Source organism: Anser brachyrhynchus, assembly GCF_964034855.1.
Source record: "Anser brachyrhynchus genome assembly, chromosome: 2".
Taxonomy (NCBI): Eukaryota; Metazoa; Chordata; class Aves; order Anseriformes; family Anatidae; genus Anser; species Anser brachyrhynchus.
The window spans coordinates 120352722-120370778 of record NC_137695.1 but is presented as its reverse complement, the minus strand read 5'-3'; the positions used below and the strand labels follow the sequence as shown (position 1 = coordinate 120370778).

The 18057-nt window shown below is 39.9% G+C and overlaps 1 protein-coding gene across 13 annotated transcripts in view; it reads right to left on the bottom strand.

Annotated features, from left to right (window-relative positions):
- Window positions 1-18057, bottom strand: part of LOC308189070 (lipoxygenase homology domain-containing protein 1-like) — a 200714-nt gene that overhangs the window by 88969 nt on the left and 93688 nt on the right. For all 13 annotated transcript variants that reach the window (XR_013945994.1, XR_013945995.1, XR_013945996.1 and 10 more), the window contains 2 exons: window positions 17505-17668; window positions 1154-1379 (listed from right to left, as the gene is read on the bottom strand). Coding sequence is in view for 9 of the 13 variants with exons in the window: in XM_080578742.1 (XP_080434868.1) it covers window positions 1154-1379; window positions 17505-17668 (390 nt within the window). In the remaining 4 variants the exon portion in view is untranslated. The remainder of the gene's footprint in view (window positions 1-1153; window positions 1380-17504; window positions 17669-18057) is intronic.

Here is an 18057-nt window from a genome sequence, read left to right as displayed (position 1 = left end):
ACTGTGGTATATGCACCGTGGGGTCTGGTTCATCCTGATCAGTCCCAGTTTTTGAAATCTTGAATTCAATTCACTAAATACTCTGTAGAATAATTAAAAAAAAAAAAAAAAGAGCAGAGGTGAGCTGATGTGTTTCTCAGTATCTTCTGGCTTCTTTAACAGAGGAGATCAGTAGTCCTCTTTGGCCTTGAAACCCATAGAAAACATTCACATATCACCAGTCTTTACAGCTTTTCCAGAGAATTGCATTCTCTTAATATTTTTCCCATTTGATATTTTCTTCCGAAATGATTTGATCTCACTAAGTGCATGATGACCCATTTTTATCTTGAACCACTGATTCTGTGCAATAGTCACTACTTTATTTTGAATACAGTTTGCCTGAATCATAGCAGCTATGTCTACAAGACCTATCAATGTTGGACAGTATTGTCTAACAGCTGTATCATTGTCATTCTGTTAATGTCAAGAGAATTCTATTAAAAAAGCATTGTGCTAAACGATTATACTGGTTCTCTATTCCTGTATAGAAGCTCAGGACTGTTTAAATAATAACTTGATATGATGGGCTATTTTCTGCTTCACTTGAAGAGAACTGAGTGCATCAAAGCTGTGGATAAACTTTGAGGCCGCAAAAGTGCCACCATGTAGCTAACAATTTCTATGTTAATGGCTGTGACTTGAGTCTGATTTGGAAAACATGAATGTGATGATTCAGATCATAGATTTCTGGTAAAGAATATCTTATGCAGCAAAAGAAAGTATGACATCAAACTTGCTATAAGGAACTTGATGTCAGATGACATTACATACCTTGATATGCCTTGATTTCATGCCTTACATGTATGGGCTAGTTGTTCTAAAGAGAAGTATTTGCCAGTGATTTAGGGGTATTATGAGATTCCATGAATTTTACAGGGGTAAGATACCCTGGCCACAGCTATTATTCTGATTGTACGGAGCAAGGGAGTGGGATAAAATGATCACTTCCCACTTGTTTGGAATTAGAAAGTGTCTTGTAATGGAAGGGATTGTTTCATGGTTACACTGACTTTGGGGCAGTCTGCCCTGGAAAAAAAATAAAAATGAAAAGCTGTCATATACTCAAAGGATAAGGCTAGTGAACACATGATCTAAAATACTGAGCACTTACATGGCAAAAGTTCCTTTGTGGGGTTTCTTATTGCCAATTCTCTCCATGTATCACCTTCACCCTTGTCTTCTGCAAGCCAGCACTCTATGGGTAGACAAATCTCTTCTTGAGAAAGAGGGACTAGTCTTTCAAGTCTGACTTCCTCCAGGTACCAACTGGGATCATTTCCAGTGTTATCATGGCCAATGCGGATTTTATATAGCTGCCCAAGATCCCTGAGATTAATCTGGAATGACAACAAAAAAAAATAAAAATAATACAAAATGTTATCTTTTAACAATCCTTCTTATACTGGGCATGCAAGCTAAGCGTGCAGCTAACATGTAACCCAGAGTTCTGTTCTTCAGAAAATGAAGCCTTAATATGAGTCCCAGAGCAATCAAATAAAAGCATATGAAGTAGTTTGCAAGAGTAATTTAATTGACTCAAGTACTGTATTATTTAAAGTGACTAAAGGGCTCAAACAATTCAGTTGCTTTTTAGATCTCTTGACAGCATCCAGTTTGTAGTGTGTTAATGTAAAACTCTATTTCTAGACAAATACTTTAATGAACAGAAGTACCTTCAGTCATTGCTGCACGCAGTAATATATTTCGCAGTCCATAGAGTTACCATCAGCAGAGCTCCATTAACTATTCCTACCACTTATCAGTCTGCTGTGGCCCACTTTTCTCTTTGTCTTCTATTTTTATGTGCACTGGTGTCAGGGTTAACCCTTTATGTAAGTGCTGATGCCACACTGCAGCAAATTTAAACAATAAAACATGACTATGTCACATTGAATACTGCAGCCCTGAAATAAGAGCCACTTTGTTTTGGACTGCAGAACTTTTTTGAGCAATGCTGATGGCAGGAACCTAAGCACAAAAGCAGGGTTAACCACTTTCATTTTCAGTGATGTGCTTGAAAGCTGATGGTACAGGGAAATTAATCACAGAGAGGGGAAAAAAATAGTTGTTTCTTTTACCATCATACCAATTTGCTACTGTTTAGCAATAAAATAAATAGATAGATAGATAGATAGATAGATAGATAGATAGATAGATAGATAAAAATAGACAAGCAGATAACAAACAGGAACGTTGCCCCAGCTGTCAGAATGACTAAAAATGATGAACTAGGATTTGGGTCTCCATTGGGACTGTTATGGAAGGTAATATTAATGTCTGACCCAGAACAAGAGTTTTCCCTTCAATGTTTTTTGCAAAGAAACACTGCACACTAATGTTCTTAATGGGACAGCTCTGTGGAGCTGGGGAACAGGCAAAATAGACACATACCACTTTCACTCTTTTGTTGAAATATTTTCCTAGGCAATTACACAGGCTAGTCTAACTCTGACATTTCTTGGTCATGAGGACCATCACTAAATGGTGATGGTCCTCATGACCATCGTGATGGTCCTCATGACCACCATGAAGAGAATCTTGCAGCCTTAGTTGATCACCATTTCCTTGCTTCCCTGAGACAAGCCTGGTGCAATGTGGGCTCAGAAGATGATATCATGACACATGGTAATGGTATAAATTCTGAATAGAGTCACACTTACGGCCAAGTAGCAGGTTTTCCTATATTAAAACAGTATGTTAAAGTAAGAGGTGCTAACTGACGTACAACTATTGTAATAAAATCATGCCCATTAAAAATATGCTGCTAATACAGCAAAATTACAACAGCAGATAAAAACTCTCTGGAACTAATCACAACTGTAGCCAAGATGTAGGCTAAGTTACCATAATAACCCTCTCACACAGCCACAAAGCAGAGACCTTTGCAGTGGGCAAGTGACTGCTAAGGTTGCCTTGCAAACAAATATAACAGTATATTAGAACCCTCCCCCTTAACTGCCAACTGAATGGAGTATAACATTGACCCAAAACAAAGGTGGTATTCCCTTGAGATTGAGGCACTGGCTGCTATTTGTGGTGCAAAAGTTTTAAAAGGCAATTTGGTAAAAAACAAACAAACAAACAAACATTGAAACCTTGCAACCTCATGCCCATGATTAAATTAGCCCTTGTTGAAGGAAGAGTGTCAGAAGCATCTTTGCATACAGTTTTCATTACCAGGTCACTGAGTCAGGATCAGGAAACTTTGTTGAAAAGCCTCTTTTGTCTTCTGAAGTATCTAATCAGTCATTTGAATAACTGAGAGTTTATTGATAAAAAAATCCCACACATATATAATGGATATCACCACACAAGTGGGCTGAAAAGTGGGCTCCTTGATTTATTTAGCGTATCATGTTAATATGCTTTTTTTTTTTTTTTTTTTTTTTTTTTTTCCCCAGAAGGAAATCTAAGATGGGTAAGATGGGAGATAAATTTCCAGGTGAATTTGCAGAGTTTCAACATTGTTGGTGATATTTAGCATACCACTGGTACAACCAGAAAGAAAAGCTCACAAAACATAAGCAGAGATACGTTAACTGAACAAGGAAAAAAAAAAAAAGAAAGAAAAAAAAATGAAATAGAAGGACTTCCTGTTACTGGATAAGGAACACTGGATAAGTAACCCACCAAAATTGATCAAATGGAGTTTCCAGAAAAATCCATACAGAACAAAAAGCACTGTCCAGATGGTTATGTTTCTCCAGGAGACACTCCTATTTGCAAACAGTTTGATTAGATTCACTAACATCCTGTTTAGCATCTCTAAATTTCTGTATTTGTGTCTTTTCTATGCTTCCTATCCCTCCTTAACATTCAGCCTCTAAAAGAGGACACAATATAGCAACATTAAAGAAGTTATGACCATGTGCTGATTGTGAATTTGTCCAAAGTGTCAAGCCAAATGTATGTGTGCTTTTGACTACTACTAAATTCTCAAATTATGAGATTTTTAGAATGGTAAATTGTGCAGGAACATAGAGCCATTATAGATAATGGCATACTTCTGGGACTGAAAGGTCTCTTAAATATAGTTAAAAATACAGAACACTGACAATCTGAAAACATGTTTAATAATATTTATGTTTCTGACTAATTGTTTAAGGGCATTCTTGGGCCAAAAAATATCATGTTTATTCTTGTGTGGAAATGAAGGCAAGGATGTCAACAGCAGAGATCAAATCAGTTGCATAAGATGTTCTGGAAAACATAATACAATTACAAACGTAGGTGCAGCTTCTGTTGTAGTTTTGGGGTAGGAACAATTTATCTTTCTGTCAGAACAGATATCACATTGGTCTCTCAGTGGTATTGACTTAGTTAACACATTACATTTTGCCAACTGGAATTCTGTCAAATATATGTCAAATTTTGCTCTTGCAGTGAAATGCAGAGGAAAATACTCATATAACATGGTTGAGCTAATGATATTATTTTGCCAGCTGTAAGCACTGTATCTTGAGGTTGTTCCTTCGTTTCCATTATTGACTAAATCATAGAATCATAGAATGGTTTGGGTTGGAAGGGACCTTAAAGATCACCTAGTTCCAACTCCCTGCCATGGACAGGCAGGACATGCATGGACAGACACCTCCCACCAGAAAGCCCCATCCAACCTGGCCTTGAACACTTCCAGGGATGGGGCATCCACAGCTTCTCTGGGCAACCTGTGCCAGTGCCTCACCACCCACATAGTGAAGACATTTTTCCTAATATCTAATCTAAATCTCCCCTCTTTTAGTTTAAAGCCATTCCCTCATGTCCTATCACTGCAATTCCTGACAAAAGTCCCTCTCCTGCTTTCCTTTAGGCCCCCTTTAGGTACTGAAAGGCTGCTGTAAGGTTTCCCTGGAACCTTCTCTTCTCTAGGCTAAACAAACCCAACTCTCCCAGCCAGTCTTCATCTTGAACATCTGCATGTCTTGAACACAAGATGACATTTATAAATTTACTTTCACACCCAGAATATTCTGCAAAAAGTTGTACAGCAAATTTGACTCTGTTGCCCTAGTAAACAACATGCTTACAAAAAAACTTATTCTAGCTGTTCTCTACTATAGTTTCATGGCTGCAAAAGTAACTGAATTTTATATGGAAATAGCCTTTCTAACAGAAATGCAGTAAATGTCCATGTAGAGACCCATGCAGAAGGGTCCCAGAACTAAAGCACTAATTTAGAATTCAGACAACTATATTTCATTCCTGGATCTGCTTTAGGCTTCCTGAGAAACATTACATTATTCACTAGCCCTCTTTTCTTCACTTTCTTATATTTACAACAAGGGCAACACTTAACCTCTCTCACAGGGACACTGCAAAGCGCTATTCACAAATGTTGAGATTCTCAGAAGACGCAAGTCCAAAATTCTGTCCAAAATTTTAGAAAATTCTAAAATTTTCTGCTGATTTTGGGTTGGTTGCTATTTTCCCATAACTCAGTCAAAAATCACCAGATGTAGATCTCCCAGCTAACTATATAAAGCTAGTATTTTCTCTCATGGATAATATGATGTCATTTACAATTACCTCGTCTCTCTTTTATATGGGAATGCAGTTTCTGCTGATGCTAGCAGAAGTTGTGCACAGAATAAGGGAAGAATAAGAACAAGTTGCTCAAGTGAATATGTTGTATATCTGCTGAAAAACACAGTCAACATAATAATGTATTCCACCAATGTAAACAGATGCTGTAGGCACTCAAAACTGCATAAATGACAAGGAAACAGCTACATGATGTATTTTAGGATAAGTCTACAATGGCTTGAGCAAACTTGCTAGAGTCCTTGGAACTATATCTGAGTTAGCACAATAGTCCCTCAGACCGATAGTACTGCTTCTCCAGGCACACTAATGCTGGTGGCCACTGAACAAAAGTGTGGCAGCAAAAGTGGCAGCTTGAGTTTAATCTTTTCTGGTCTATAGAAAAAGAAATAGAATTGACAAAATCATAAGATATTCAATCCTCAAACAAAGAACATGGTCAAAGCATTGTGACGGTTCAAAGGTTAGTTTATTTAATATATTAAAAATTAATTTGAAAACTTTCTTCCTGTAAAATCTCCAACTTGATACAGTAGAGTTTGGGTGTGGATGGAAATTTAAACTTGTAAAGTTTAAAAGGTAACAGTTTTGGACCTTTCTGATTTGACTTAGGTCAGCCATGCATAGATCATTAAAAGACCCAAAGTCCCACAGAGTTAAAAACAGCCTGTAAACACAGGTATCTCCTTTAGGCAAAAGAACCCAGATATCACAAACATCAGATATGCTGACCTTCCTAGGGATTGCCTATTAGAAGGTCTTCTCACAAATGCTAACCTCACAACCTTCCCAGGATAGTTTTACATACTGTCAGAGTCACCACTTGTTGATTGACTGTGAAACCCCTTTTGATGTGTCAGCTGAGTTGTGCCAATTTCTGTGATGAGCTCTGAAGAGAATGGACATTTTGGCCTCATACAGACACTTATGCTTATGTGAGAGAGATCGCCAGCACTTAATAACCATAATATCTTTGTGAGTACAATAATCCCAGTAATTCTATTCTCATTGTAATATTTTTCTTTTTGTAATAGTATTTTTTGCCTGCTAATTGATACAACTGTATTCTTTGCTCATTACTGCTACTTTTTTTTTTTTTTGAAAAAACATAGGACTACACTCTCTTCTCCACAAAGGCAATGAGAACATTTTCATTAAACTTTGCCGTAGAAAACTTGTCCTTACTTTTTGAAATTGAAGCCTAACAAAGCTCATATTTTACAATTTTCCCTAAGATAAAATCTAGATTTATTAGGAAGAAGTTAATCCTAAGGAGAATGCAAGGACTACATTTTAATTCTGTTTCTAAATGAGCTATGCAAATACTCTTTTCAGTCCCTAGCATACAGATACTTTGAGTGAAGTCAGTATGACCTATTTTCATGTACTTGAGATGTTTAACTAAGTGAAAAGTAAAGTGAGACCTTAACAAGAGACTGTTCAGTGGAAAGATACTTCAGTAAATGGATGGAAAGAATATATGTAATAACTTTATTTCTCTTTATATAGTGGAAGGAGCAAAATAATGTCACTATATTCCTGTTGTACAGACACTATTCTGCAATCTCTTTGAAATAAGCTCAGGCTAGCATGAAAATCATTTGTATAAGTCAACACTTCAAGAGTGGCTCCACCAAAATCTCAATGTCTAACACAACTGCTAGAGGCTATATTTGACAGACAGTTATTAATTTCATGTAAAGCAATCTCGTTAACAGAATTTCAGAGACGTCATGTGCAGCAGATTCCCAAAAGGATGAGAAATCATTGACTTCATTAGTTTAAATTTTTCAGCATCTGTATGTAACGGAGAAATCTTTGGATGTAAAAGACATTTTTAATTTGTGAACATGCAGCTGGCACATGTTGCCAAAAATATCATAACAGATGTACCAGCAAAGCACCCATGGTCCACCCACAGAGTTTGCATTTTCCAGAAGTCTGAACTCAGCCTATTCATGAATTGTAGTCAATGAACTTGGTACAATTATGCATTACCTCAAGAATCAGAATATGCCATAGATGTTCACATCTTAATAGTCTAATGAAAAAGGTGGATATAGACATGTAAGAAGTAGGTTTACAAGCCACACAAGAATCAGCATTATTTTTTCCTTCATACTTGCTTTGGTCACACAAATAAACTGGGTAAATAAGCACTGCTCATTGCACCTTTTTTTTTTTTTTTTTACAGTCCACTCAACCTCTTTTCATCCTATAGCTAGTTCCATATCATATTCATTCCCTTGACCTTCCAATATAGGCTAACAACGTGCTAGCATTCACTAAAATGTATGCCAATTATCCATTTCCAGGTTAATTAGAGAAAGAAAATGTCACATTACCATTACTTGCTCAACTAGCGGTACCAACAGCTTGTTTTTTCCACCCTGAAGTACAACACGGGAAAATGTTTTAAGAATAACATTAAAGATGTGGAAGAACTCTTTTCATTCTCATTGTGGATAGTTATGCCAGCTCCAAGTATTTAGAGTATCAGGGTGTCAGGCCTTAAAAATAAGCATGAAACTTCTGTATTAGGAGAATGTAGCTACTTCCATAACTGAGATTTTTTTGAGTGGTTGGCAGTTTTCCAAGTTAGACCAGGAGTATTTTACTGGATGTCAAACTTTTGACAATAGATGGGGAATTAAAACACTGCCTACCAGAGGATGTGAACTGAAATACAGCCTAGCACTGGCTGTAATAAAGCTCAACAAAGGTCTGGCCATGTAGGAAAACTTAAGTTCTACTTAACCTTCACCACATGCACACACATCATGCTAACAGGATGATGCTGTGATTGGATGAGAGCACCTTATGAATGAAGAATTGATGGATCATAAGAAAGATTATGCTGGTGAGCACATAACAATGCTTTGAACAGTCTGAAGATTCATGAAGACTCATTTAAGAGAAGGTACATACAGAACAGTCACCTCTATCCAAAACCTTGGAGTAAGAGTGGATCTCTGATTTACTTTCCTTTTGACCATTGATTCTGTAATAACCTGGCAGACTATGAACCGACCTCTGAAAAATATGTCTGTCATCGCCTGGTGGATTTACAGCAATATTTATCACTCAGGCATGAAGTCATAAGCCCTGAAAAAAATACGACATCCAACAGTTGAATACAGTGCCTTCTCTCAACCGTGTAGGCTACTGGGAGCACATCAGGCTTTCTGTGTTGCCTTCCTAGGGAGTAAAGGATATTTTTTTATCCTGATGTAAGGAAGGCCAATAACCTTAGGTGCTGAAGAAGGAAGAGCACAGCTAGCAGGTCAAGGGAAGAGATCCTTTTCCTCCACTCAGCCTTGATGAGACAAATCTGGAGTGCTGCATCCAGTTCTGGGCCCCCCAGTACAAGAGGCATGGACATACTGAAAGAGTCCAGTGAAAGACCATGAAGATGACAAAGGGACTGAAGCACCTCTGCTATAAGAAAAGGCTGAGAGAGCTGTAACTCGTCAGCCTGCAGAAGAGAAGAACTCAGGGGGTATGTTATCAATGTGCATAAATACCTGAAGGGAGAAGGTAAAAAGGCCAGAGTCAAGCTCTTTTCTGTGGTACCCCATGACAAGACGAGAGGCAATTGGCACTAGTAGAAATATTTATATGGAAATATAAAACCACTTAAACATATGGAAAAAAAAATTAAAAAGGATGAGAGTGGTCAAACATTGGAACAAATTATCCAGAGAGGTTCAGAGAGGTTGTAGAGATATCTCCGGCTTGGGAGATGTTAAAAATCTGAGCAAAGTCCTGAGCAACCTGGTCTAGCTGACCCTGCTTTGAGCAGGGAGGTAGGACTTTCTAACCTCAACTATTCTTCAGTTCTGCAGACCTCAGTGCAATGGAGTCACCTTATTGACATCATCATATCTGAGGTGAGAACCAGATTCAACATCCGTGGTACTAAGAAATCCCTACAGTGCACAGTGTAAATCATTTTCACAGAAGACAGACTGCCAAAGAGCTGGCCATGTTAAGTAGAAACCACCACAAACATTATCATCTCTGTTTCAGTGCAAGGTGCATTGATCTCACTATATTTAGCATAAGCCCTGTACTTTTAAAAGTGTATATTATCTTTATAAAGTCATGCCAAGCCCATAAAAAAACTGATTTTTAAGAGTTAAGAATGAGAGAATAAGCCATAATCATTAGTCATACTTCTCACTTCTGAAAAGTGCTCAGATACTGAGATGATGGGAGGCATATGGATACAAATAAACTAGAAAATGGCAGAGGGGAAGGCAAGACAGGAGTATGGATGTTTGAATTTGAGCCCTTGGCACAGGAAAATAAGGGAGATCTTAACAGGGAGACCCTTAGCAAAGGACACTAAAGTCACAAAATCTCAGATACAACTGCCTGAAGCTGACCAGGGAGACTAAACTGACAGTGTAAACTGAGATAGAGGACTCACATGGGACACCAACAGGGTTTTTTCAATATGTTTTCACCTTGGAGTTGCAATGTTATAAGATAGTGGTGGAGGGGAATTATAGATAGATGGCTGAAAGACTGAACCTGAAATTGAGTAACAGGACATAAAAGTCTCTCAAGAAACTACCTAAAATGGAATATATATGCTCATACTATAGAAGCCATACTGCAAAATTACTGAAGAAGCAACACCATGTTCACTCCCCCTCATTTCTTGAAGATGACTTGAATTGTGCTCTTCTCCAAGGTTGTCTGTGAGCTCTTTACAATCCTTCTATGTTGCTTTCTTGGAACCAGATAAATTTTGCTTTGTGCACAGCCTGTAGCTGCTGGAGATAGTTTTACATACTTCTCCCTTTTATCTCAGTAAGGAATGAGGTTCATGTTGTTATCATACAGATTTAGTAGAGAGATGGACAGTTTCAAGTGGAGTTAAAGCTAGCAATATGCCTGTTTTATGCTGCCTTAAGCATATCTGACTAAAGCCTGGGTTGCTCTAAGTTTTATTCAACAGTCTCTGGACCTAAGTGGCCATTATGGCAAACAGGGACAGCTGGAAAATAGCAGGACACAAGCTATGCCTAGCTTTTAGGCATCAGCAGTCCCATGGTTAAGAGAGTGGATAGCTACATTAGTGCTCACAGTCACTTTTACAATCTTCCCACTCAGGAAGAATTCTCACTGAGCTCATTACAAGCTCTTTTATTTTAACAATGGGAGGAAAAGCATGAAAATGGATTTGTTACAACCTATTTTATAACATTTGGTTTTCCCTGCACTGCTTCTCATTTTACTTTAGACATCTCAGTTTTGACTGATGAAACAATGAATATGAATCCAAGGTACAGGAATGAAAGACATGCACTGAAACATGACAGATTCTTATAGTCTGTAAGGCTGATTCTAAAGGAAGTAATGTTAATTATTAATGCACAGATTACTTAAAACAACTGATACTTTTATGCAAAGTGAAGGAAACCAAAATGAAAAACAACAAATAATCTTTTAAGTATAAAGCCAGCATGTGATGCAATACAGCATAAGGTGCACTGGATGAACACAATTCTTCACAAACAACGTACATATAAGTAGAAGGAAAAAAGCTGGTTTTAACACCTCTAGCAACTTCATCACAGGAATACTGTATTTGTTAAACTTAATGATCAAGTGTCTCTCCAAATATTAGTAGGAGCCTTGCTTTTCATCTACCTAATTATTCTCCGACATTTTGCTGTAATAGACTATATAAATTATGTCTGTGTTTAAAGGGTGCTTCATACAAATGAAGAAACCTTAAATAGTGTAACTGGTTATGAGGCCAGCTTCACGAGCTATAGAAACACTCATGGAGCACAATTCACACCTGTGATGGATTCCAATGTCCAATTCTCCTGAAATATCATGCATGTTCCACACTTGCAAACATGGAACAACCATCCTCCTTACAAAGACAGCCACTGACTGTAAAATATCTTCACTATAGTGAAAATTTTTAATATTTCTTAGGAAAAAAAAATCCAATACTCTTAATAGCTTAATATGTTGTCAGTGAAGATGAATTTGACAATGTGTTGAGGACAGTAGGACTAACATTGCCCTAAAGAGACTCCAAAACTGACAATGAAGCAAATGTCACAAGGCAAGGCATGGGAGAATCCTTGCTAAGGAGGAGCTAAGTCCTGCCACTCTGAGTAAGGCTAGGATACAGTATTTTGAAAGTAGAATTACTGAATCAGCCAGTGCTTTTACTGACTTCATTATTACTAGAAGAGCGGAACTTGTAGGGAATTATTCTGTGTAGAAATAATAAAAATTGAGACATTGTAGCTGGCTTTTAGGGAAGATAATAGGCTTACAGGCTTCTGCTCACTTCTCTTTGGGACACAGAAGGGAATATTTGGCATAACCAAACATTAAAATAAAACGTGAAAAGCATTTCTTTATCAAACAATGTGTACACTCATAAAAGATAATTCACCATGCTTCAAAGAATGACGATGCAGAATACACAGCTCTGGAGAATGTAATTTACAATATAATTAAAGTTTCAGTGTCTTGAGCAACTCAACATACTGCCAAAATCAGTATTTTCAAATTCTGAGAAATACTCAGAGACTGTTATGACACCAGAGGAAAATGCTGGAAACATATCAGAGTTCTGATAGAAGCTGTAACTTACAGTAGATTGATGTCCCTCTGTTGGAGGGGGAATGACTCTCAACAGAAAAATTATTCCCTAAAAATTATGCCTGAATAGTAACAGAATCAGAAAGCCATAGCCTAGAAGTAGATCCTTTGAACACACTGGAACAATTATAGAGCAGAAGGGGAAATCCATCAAATTTAAATTCCTTTTCTTTCCCCTTCCCATATTGTTCTTCCCTGACTTTCCCATCTGGTTGGAAAATATCAAAGCCACAAGAGCAAATATAGGACAGTTTACACACAACTATCTTGTGAGAACCTAGAACCAAAGACTCCAGTTGGAAATAATAACTCTTCCTGTTACACAACTCTAAATTATCTTCAGTGAATTTCATATGCTGCACTCAGATCGAAGTCTCTAAGGGCACTGTTACATTCTACCTCCATTATACTGGAGGTGAAACAGTTTTTAAGCTAATTTACAAAACCAGTAATCAGAGGTAACCAAATTTAATGATGTTATACTGCCTTTATACTGTAATGCAAGCAACATCAAAATCAAGTTCTAGATGAGCAACAAAATCTCAGGAGTATACAGAAGAGTACACTTTGATTTACTCAAGTTTTAATAACTTTATTTTTTCATGACTTTTTACGTTACTGAATATTTATGATTTACTTTTAGGAAACCCAGTTACTATGCAGTTGACTGTACTTTTTATGCAACTACTAATATTGTTTTTTAATTAAGATCATTCCAGTACAGTTTTGTCTCTTTTTTTTGTTTTGTTTTGTTTTGGTGGGACATTTGTCATTTCTTTGTAATTACACCTGTGGCCAAAGAGATTTTGAAATGACCCAGTATATTGACTGTTTTTGTGGATGACGATTGTCTTTTTTTTTCTATTACATTACACTGAATTATTGCAGTTCCCACTGCTGCAGGTAGAGCGCCTGTAAGCATGTTTCTCTGGGGAGCAGGAACAGAAAGCCTCTTTTTCCGCTCTTCCCATCAGGGAGAGGTGCAGGGAAGCAGCCTGAGCACACTGCAGGCCGGAGCTCTCCAGGGAGTGCTGCTCTCTGCTTGGCTGCTGGGCTGTAGCTGGGGGTTTGGGGACCACTTTTAAGAGTCCCCTGGCCAGCAGGAGAGAGAAAAAGCAGCCTGGGTCTTACAGAGCTCTTTCTCTGGGCCTTCCCAGGCCAGCAGGAGGAGTGAAGTGGGGCCAGGGTGACCTGCCTTCTCTCCATTGAACTGCTGGTGAGGGAGTCAGCTGCCGCCATTTTGTGGGTGTCTTTCCTGTTTCAGCTCTGTCAGCTGAGTGCCTGAAGAAAGGCAGGAATGGCTTTCTTTCCTCCTCTTGCAAGCAGGCACTTCTGCTGAACTGGAGCTGCTGCTGCGCTTCCTACAGAGCAGGTCAGTCCTCATCACTGTGCAGGAGAAACCTGAGCCCTCAGGCTCCCTCATTCCCAAATAGTGCCTCTCCCTTGCACTCAGTGGCAATGGGACAGTGCCTATGTGGGGAGTGGCTGTGCTCATTTGTCCTGTGAGTGTCTCCATGCAGGTTTGGCGCTGCAAGTAAAGATGTTCCCTGCAAGAGAAAGCAAAGCCTATGGGCTGTGGCAGCTGAATGCTTCTCCGAGGACACACAGCCTCTGCTGCTGCCAGCCCTTGGAGCAGAGCATCAGCAGGGCAATGCAGGGTGGGGACGGGCTGTCCTTACATACTTGCTTTCAGGAACCTCAGAAACCATTGAGTCTGAGCTGTGGCTCTAAATGCTGTCTCCCTGCATGTCCTGCCACACCATTCAGCACTGCAGTGCGCACCAGGAAAGGTCCAAGAGCACTTGCCAGATGATTTTCACTTGGGGATTTTTATTTTGTTCCCGTTTGCAAGCAGGAGAAAGCCCCAGGAGGAGGCAGGGGCTGCCCTGGCCCTTTGCTCAGCAATGCATTTTGACTGCTGCAGAGGCACCAGGGACATCAGGCTCTGGATGCAGAAGGGCACACTTGGGCCAGCCCTGGCAGCTCTCTGTGGCATGCTGCCCCAGCCCATCCAGGTAAGCAAGCCCAGCAAGGGGCCACCATCACTCTGGCTTCTCCTGAGAGGCAGTGTCCCCAGAAGAGGTACCAAGGAGCACAGGGGACGGGTGATTGGGCTGTCTGCCCCTAGCACACACTTGTACCCGTCCAGGCCTGCAGGCCAGGTCCTTGGCCTGCCACCTCCGGCTCCTTCCCAGACCTCAGGTCTGGGGCAGTGGCCTGGCCCTGGTTGCCTCTGTTTGCGAGGCAGCTCCACAGGAGGTAACCCAGAGCCTGAAGAACAGAAGGAGATGTGCTCCTCAGCATGGCTCTTTGTGGTCACGTTCTCCTGCACCTGGCCCTCCAGTGGAGGAGATGTGGGCCTGCAAAGCCAGCCCGCACATCTTCTGGCACTCATTGTGAAGGTGGTGACCTGGAGCTGTAAGAGGTCCTTGCTGCCCCTCAGGGGCCCACTTCAGGGGCTGCATTAGGCTTATCTGGGACCCCAAGCTAAAGCCACAGTGTAGCCAAACGCTGCTTACAGTCAGGCTGAGCTCTGCACCTGGTGTCTTTCTGTCCTGTCTGCTTTTCTGTTCCTCTTGCTCTGCCCCTGATTTTTGGCATGTCCATGGAAAACTAGTTTCAGTTTCTTTCACTGTAGCCTCCTCAGGGAGACACACAGAGGTTTTGGGGTGACCAGAAAGCACAGAAGAGCTAGGACCAGTTATTAGAGGAATGGGAGTTTGCTTGGCATGGAGCCCAGCAGCTCCCTGCTCTCTCAGTGCTGATGGGCAGGTACCCGCAGGTAGCTGCCTCCCACCCACCTCCTCACGAGCCAGAGTCTCAGGGGTGCTCCTGGTGGTCCTAACGGGAGTGTTCAAAGCTTCAGTTGGAGCTTTGGGCACTGCAGGATTTCCTCCTAAACTGGACATGGCCTCTGAAGAAGCCAAGCAAGGAAGAGCAGTTGGAATGAAAGAGTAAGTTTAGCCAGCAGCCTGCCTACTACAGAGGGGCTGGTAGAGGCCAGGGGCTTGCTTGAAGATCAATGGTCTCCTTTTAAAAGAAGTTGTGTTTTCTGCTCTAGACCAGGCATGGACAAGTAGGCTTCCCTTGAGTAGGCTTGTGTGAAATCAGGAGCTGGGAAACAATTATGTGCCTCCTACCTGAGGTACAGGAGCATGGAAGCCAGTAGCTTGCTTAGAGCACCTTGAAAGCTATGCAACATAGCTACATAGCTATGTGCCTTAGAAAAGCCTGGGTGACATATGATGGTAACATCTAATTTATTAATGCTATGTTTGTGTTACCTCACAGTGGCTGACAAATTGCCGAGAGCCACTCTTGTCCTCCTCAAGCAGTTGCTCTCCTTGTTCCACCACACCAGCCAACTTGCTCCAGCTTCTCAGCCAGCAGGATGAGCTACAGTAGCATTGCCATCTACATTGAGACAAATCTGCTGAGCCCATCTGAGGACAAACTACTCCATCTGGAAACAGTGAAGCAGGCAACTGACAAGACAGGCTGAATTTACCAAGGAGCTGCAGCCTTCAGGGCCCATCAGAGCTTTGCTGTTCATAGGTACCTCGCTGCCTCATCTCTTGAGCAAATGCTTGTGGAAGAGATTCCTAGAAGCTACAACTTTCTGTGCAAAAGGCTCAGGATGGGAAAGGCTGTTGGATAAATTTTCAGCCACATGTGTTGAAACCAATGGTTTTATGTGTGCAGGCGAAATTCCTGATGGAATTTCACATTGACAACTGCAGAGAAATATCTGGGGAAGAGATCACTTCATTTTTCATTCCCTTAGCTGAGGATTAGCCAGTACCGATCAACAACCCCACAGGTATGAGGATAGACCAAGGATCTGGGAAACTTGATTTGACTCTCAGTCTTTTTTTCTGATGTAAAGCTGAGGCTGACATGTATAGGGTCTTCTCCTCACCAGGACTGAAAAAAGATATCTGCTTCAGTTTGTACTGTGAGAGCAACAGCAAAAAGAAGGCAGACACTTGCTTCTCCATAAGCAGTGTTGTGTGGTTTTGGTTTTTTTTCTTCTCTCAGCCAGAAATTCCTATGCTGAGAAATAACTCCCTGCACTGTAGACACAGGATCCAGCAGAAGCAGAGTTAAAGTAGCTGTGTGCCTCTCCCTGGCATTAGATATCTTGCGCATTTGGTTGCCCCACTCTGCCTCCCCTCCATATCACATTATATAATATGTAAAAAAAATGGAAAGATGGATAGTTTCTTAAGTGCATTAGGCATGTGCTTCATCAAACTAAATGCTTACAAGAAGTCATATCTGGAAAGACAGATTTCAAAAGAAAAGCCTCCCACCTCAGAAAGTGGCGTTGCTGCCAAAAGAATATTGACAGAAATATCTCTCAGAAGGGCAGATGAACACTGATTACACTTTCCTGCTTTGATACTAGATAATTTTAACCCAGCATTATTTGGAAACTTTAGCCAAGTCATTAGCAACTTAAATAAAAATAAACGGAAGGCCACCATTGACTTGCATCTGCAAGAACTTACATATTTACACTTCAAACTGAAAAAGAAAAAAAAAAGGTGTGACTTTCTGTCACATCTGTTGCTGATTCTCCATCTGTTTATTATGCATAAATTATTTCAACCTAAATTATATATTACAGTGTTAACAATTGCAACAGGTAGAGTCCTAAGGAACTAGAGGAACTTGTAGGAAGTTGGAAACTCCCTGGGAAATGTCAGGCTTCTGAAGCATCTTTCACGGTTACAGTCCCTTCCCTTTTCCTTGGAGAAGTAGGACATTGCTAGTCTAAATGACCTGAGTTAACCAACCAGGTACAACTTGACTCTAGTCTCTATCCTTCCTCCCTTTCCTTATCTGATCCAAGAAAAGGCTTGCATGAGTGTGTCTGTCAGTGAAACCTTGAAGAAGCCCATGGAAGAATTTACAGTGGATGCTTCGAAAAATGACTGTGTAATACTAGCCATAGCTTATTATTTCAACACAACGAACAAACAAAGGAATTTCTTTCAGTCTGCAAACGAACAATGTCTAGTTAAAACTAGCACATCAAGCAAATGCAAGTATGAAGCAGATTCTGAGAGAGGCGTGTCTGCTTGATGCAGTTCTGAATACATTTGCTGATTCAAATCTTACTATCATAAAAGTCCACCGCTCCCTCAGAAATGTTAAATGACTCTTTTATACACATATTGCTTTGAATCCTTTTTGTTATCATTATTTTCCAGTTTTGAGAAAAGCTATTTTGCATATGTTTTGAATTCCCCAGTGTTTATGTAAAAACCATACTGTACCTTAAATGTATCTTCACTGTTGGGATTAAACAGCTGGTGTTTCCCAGATCCCAAAATAATAGGACCAGAAGCTTTCTTTTCTCCGTAAGCGTAAAGGGATACTGTTGCTGTTGTGCCAGCTGTTTCAAAATCCCCAGTGACTACAGTAATCTTCCAGTCTCCTTCTGCAAAGTAAAAATAAAATAAAAATGCTTTTATAACCATTACTGATATGTAGCAAGTTACTTAGATGATATAAATAAAAGCATATTTTAACCCAGGAACTGTAACCAATGTGCACTTAAAAAGTAACGATGCTAGGAGTAGCAATAGAAGGCTGGCTAAATACTACATCATTCAAACTCAGATAAGGTGTGTAACTTTAGTACATTGCAATCCTCATCAATCTTTAATGCTGGAAATATGAACGCTGTGCCTGGCAAGATTTCTAGCAATACCCCTGTCACAGAAAAAGCTCATCCTCCAGAATTTGGTTTATGACAAAAAGTATAAACAAGAAATGCAACAAGAAAAAGTATCAAAGCATCCCAACTGCATAGAATTTTTCATTTTA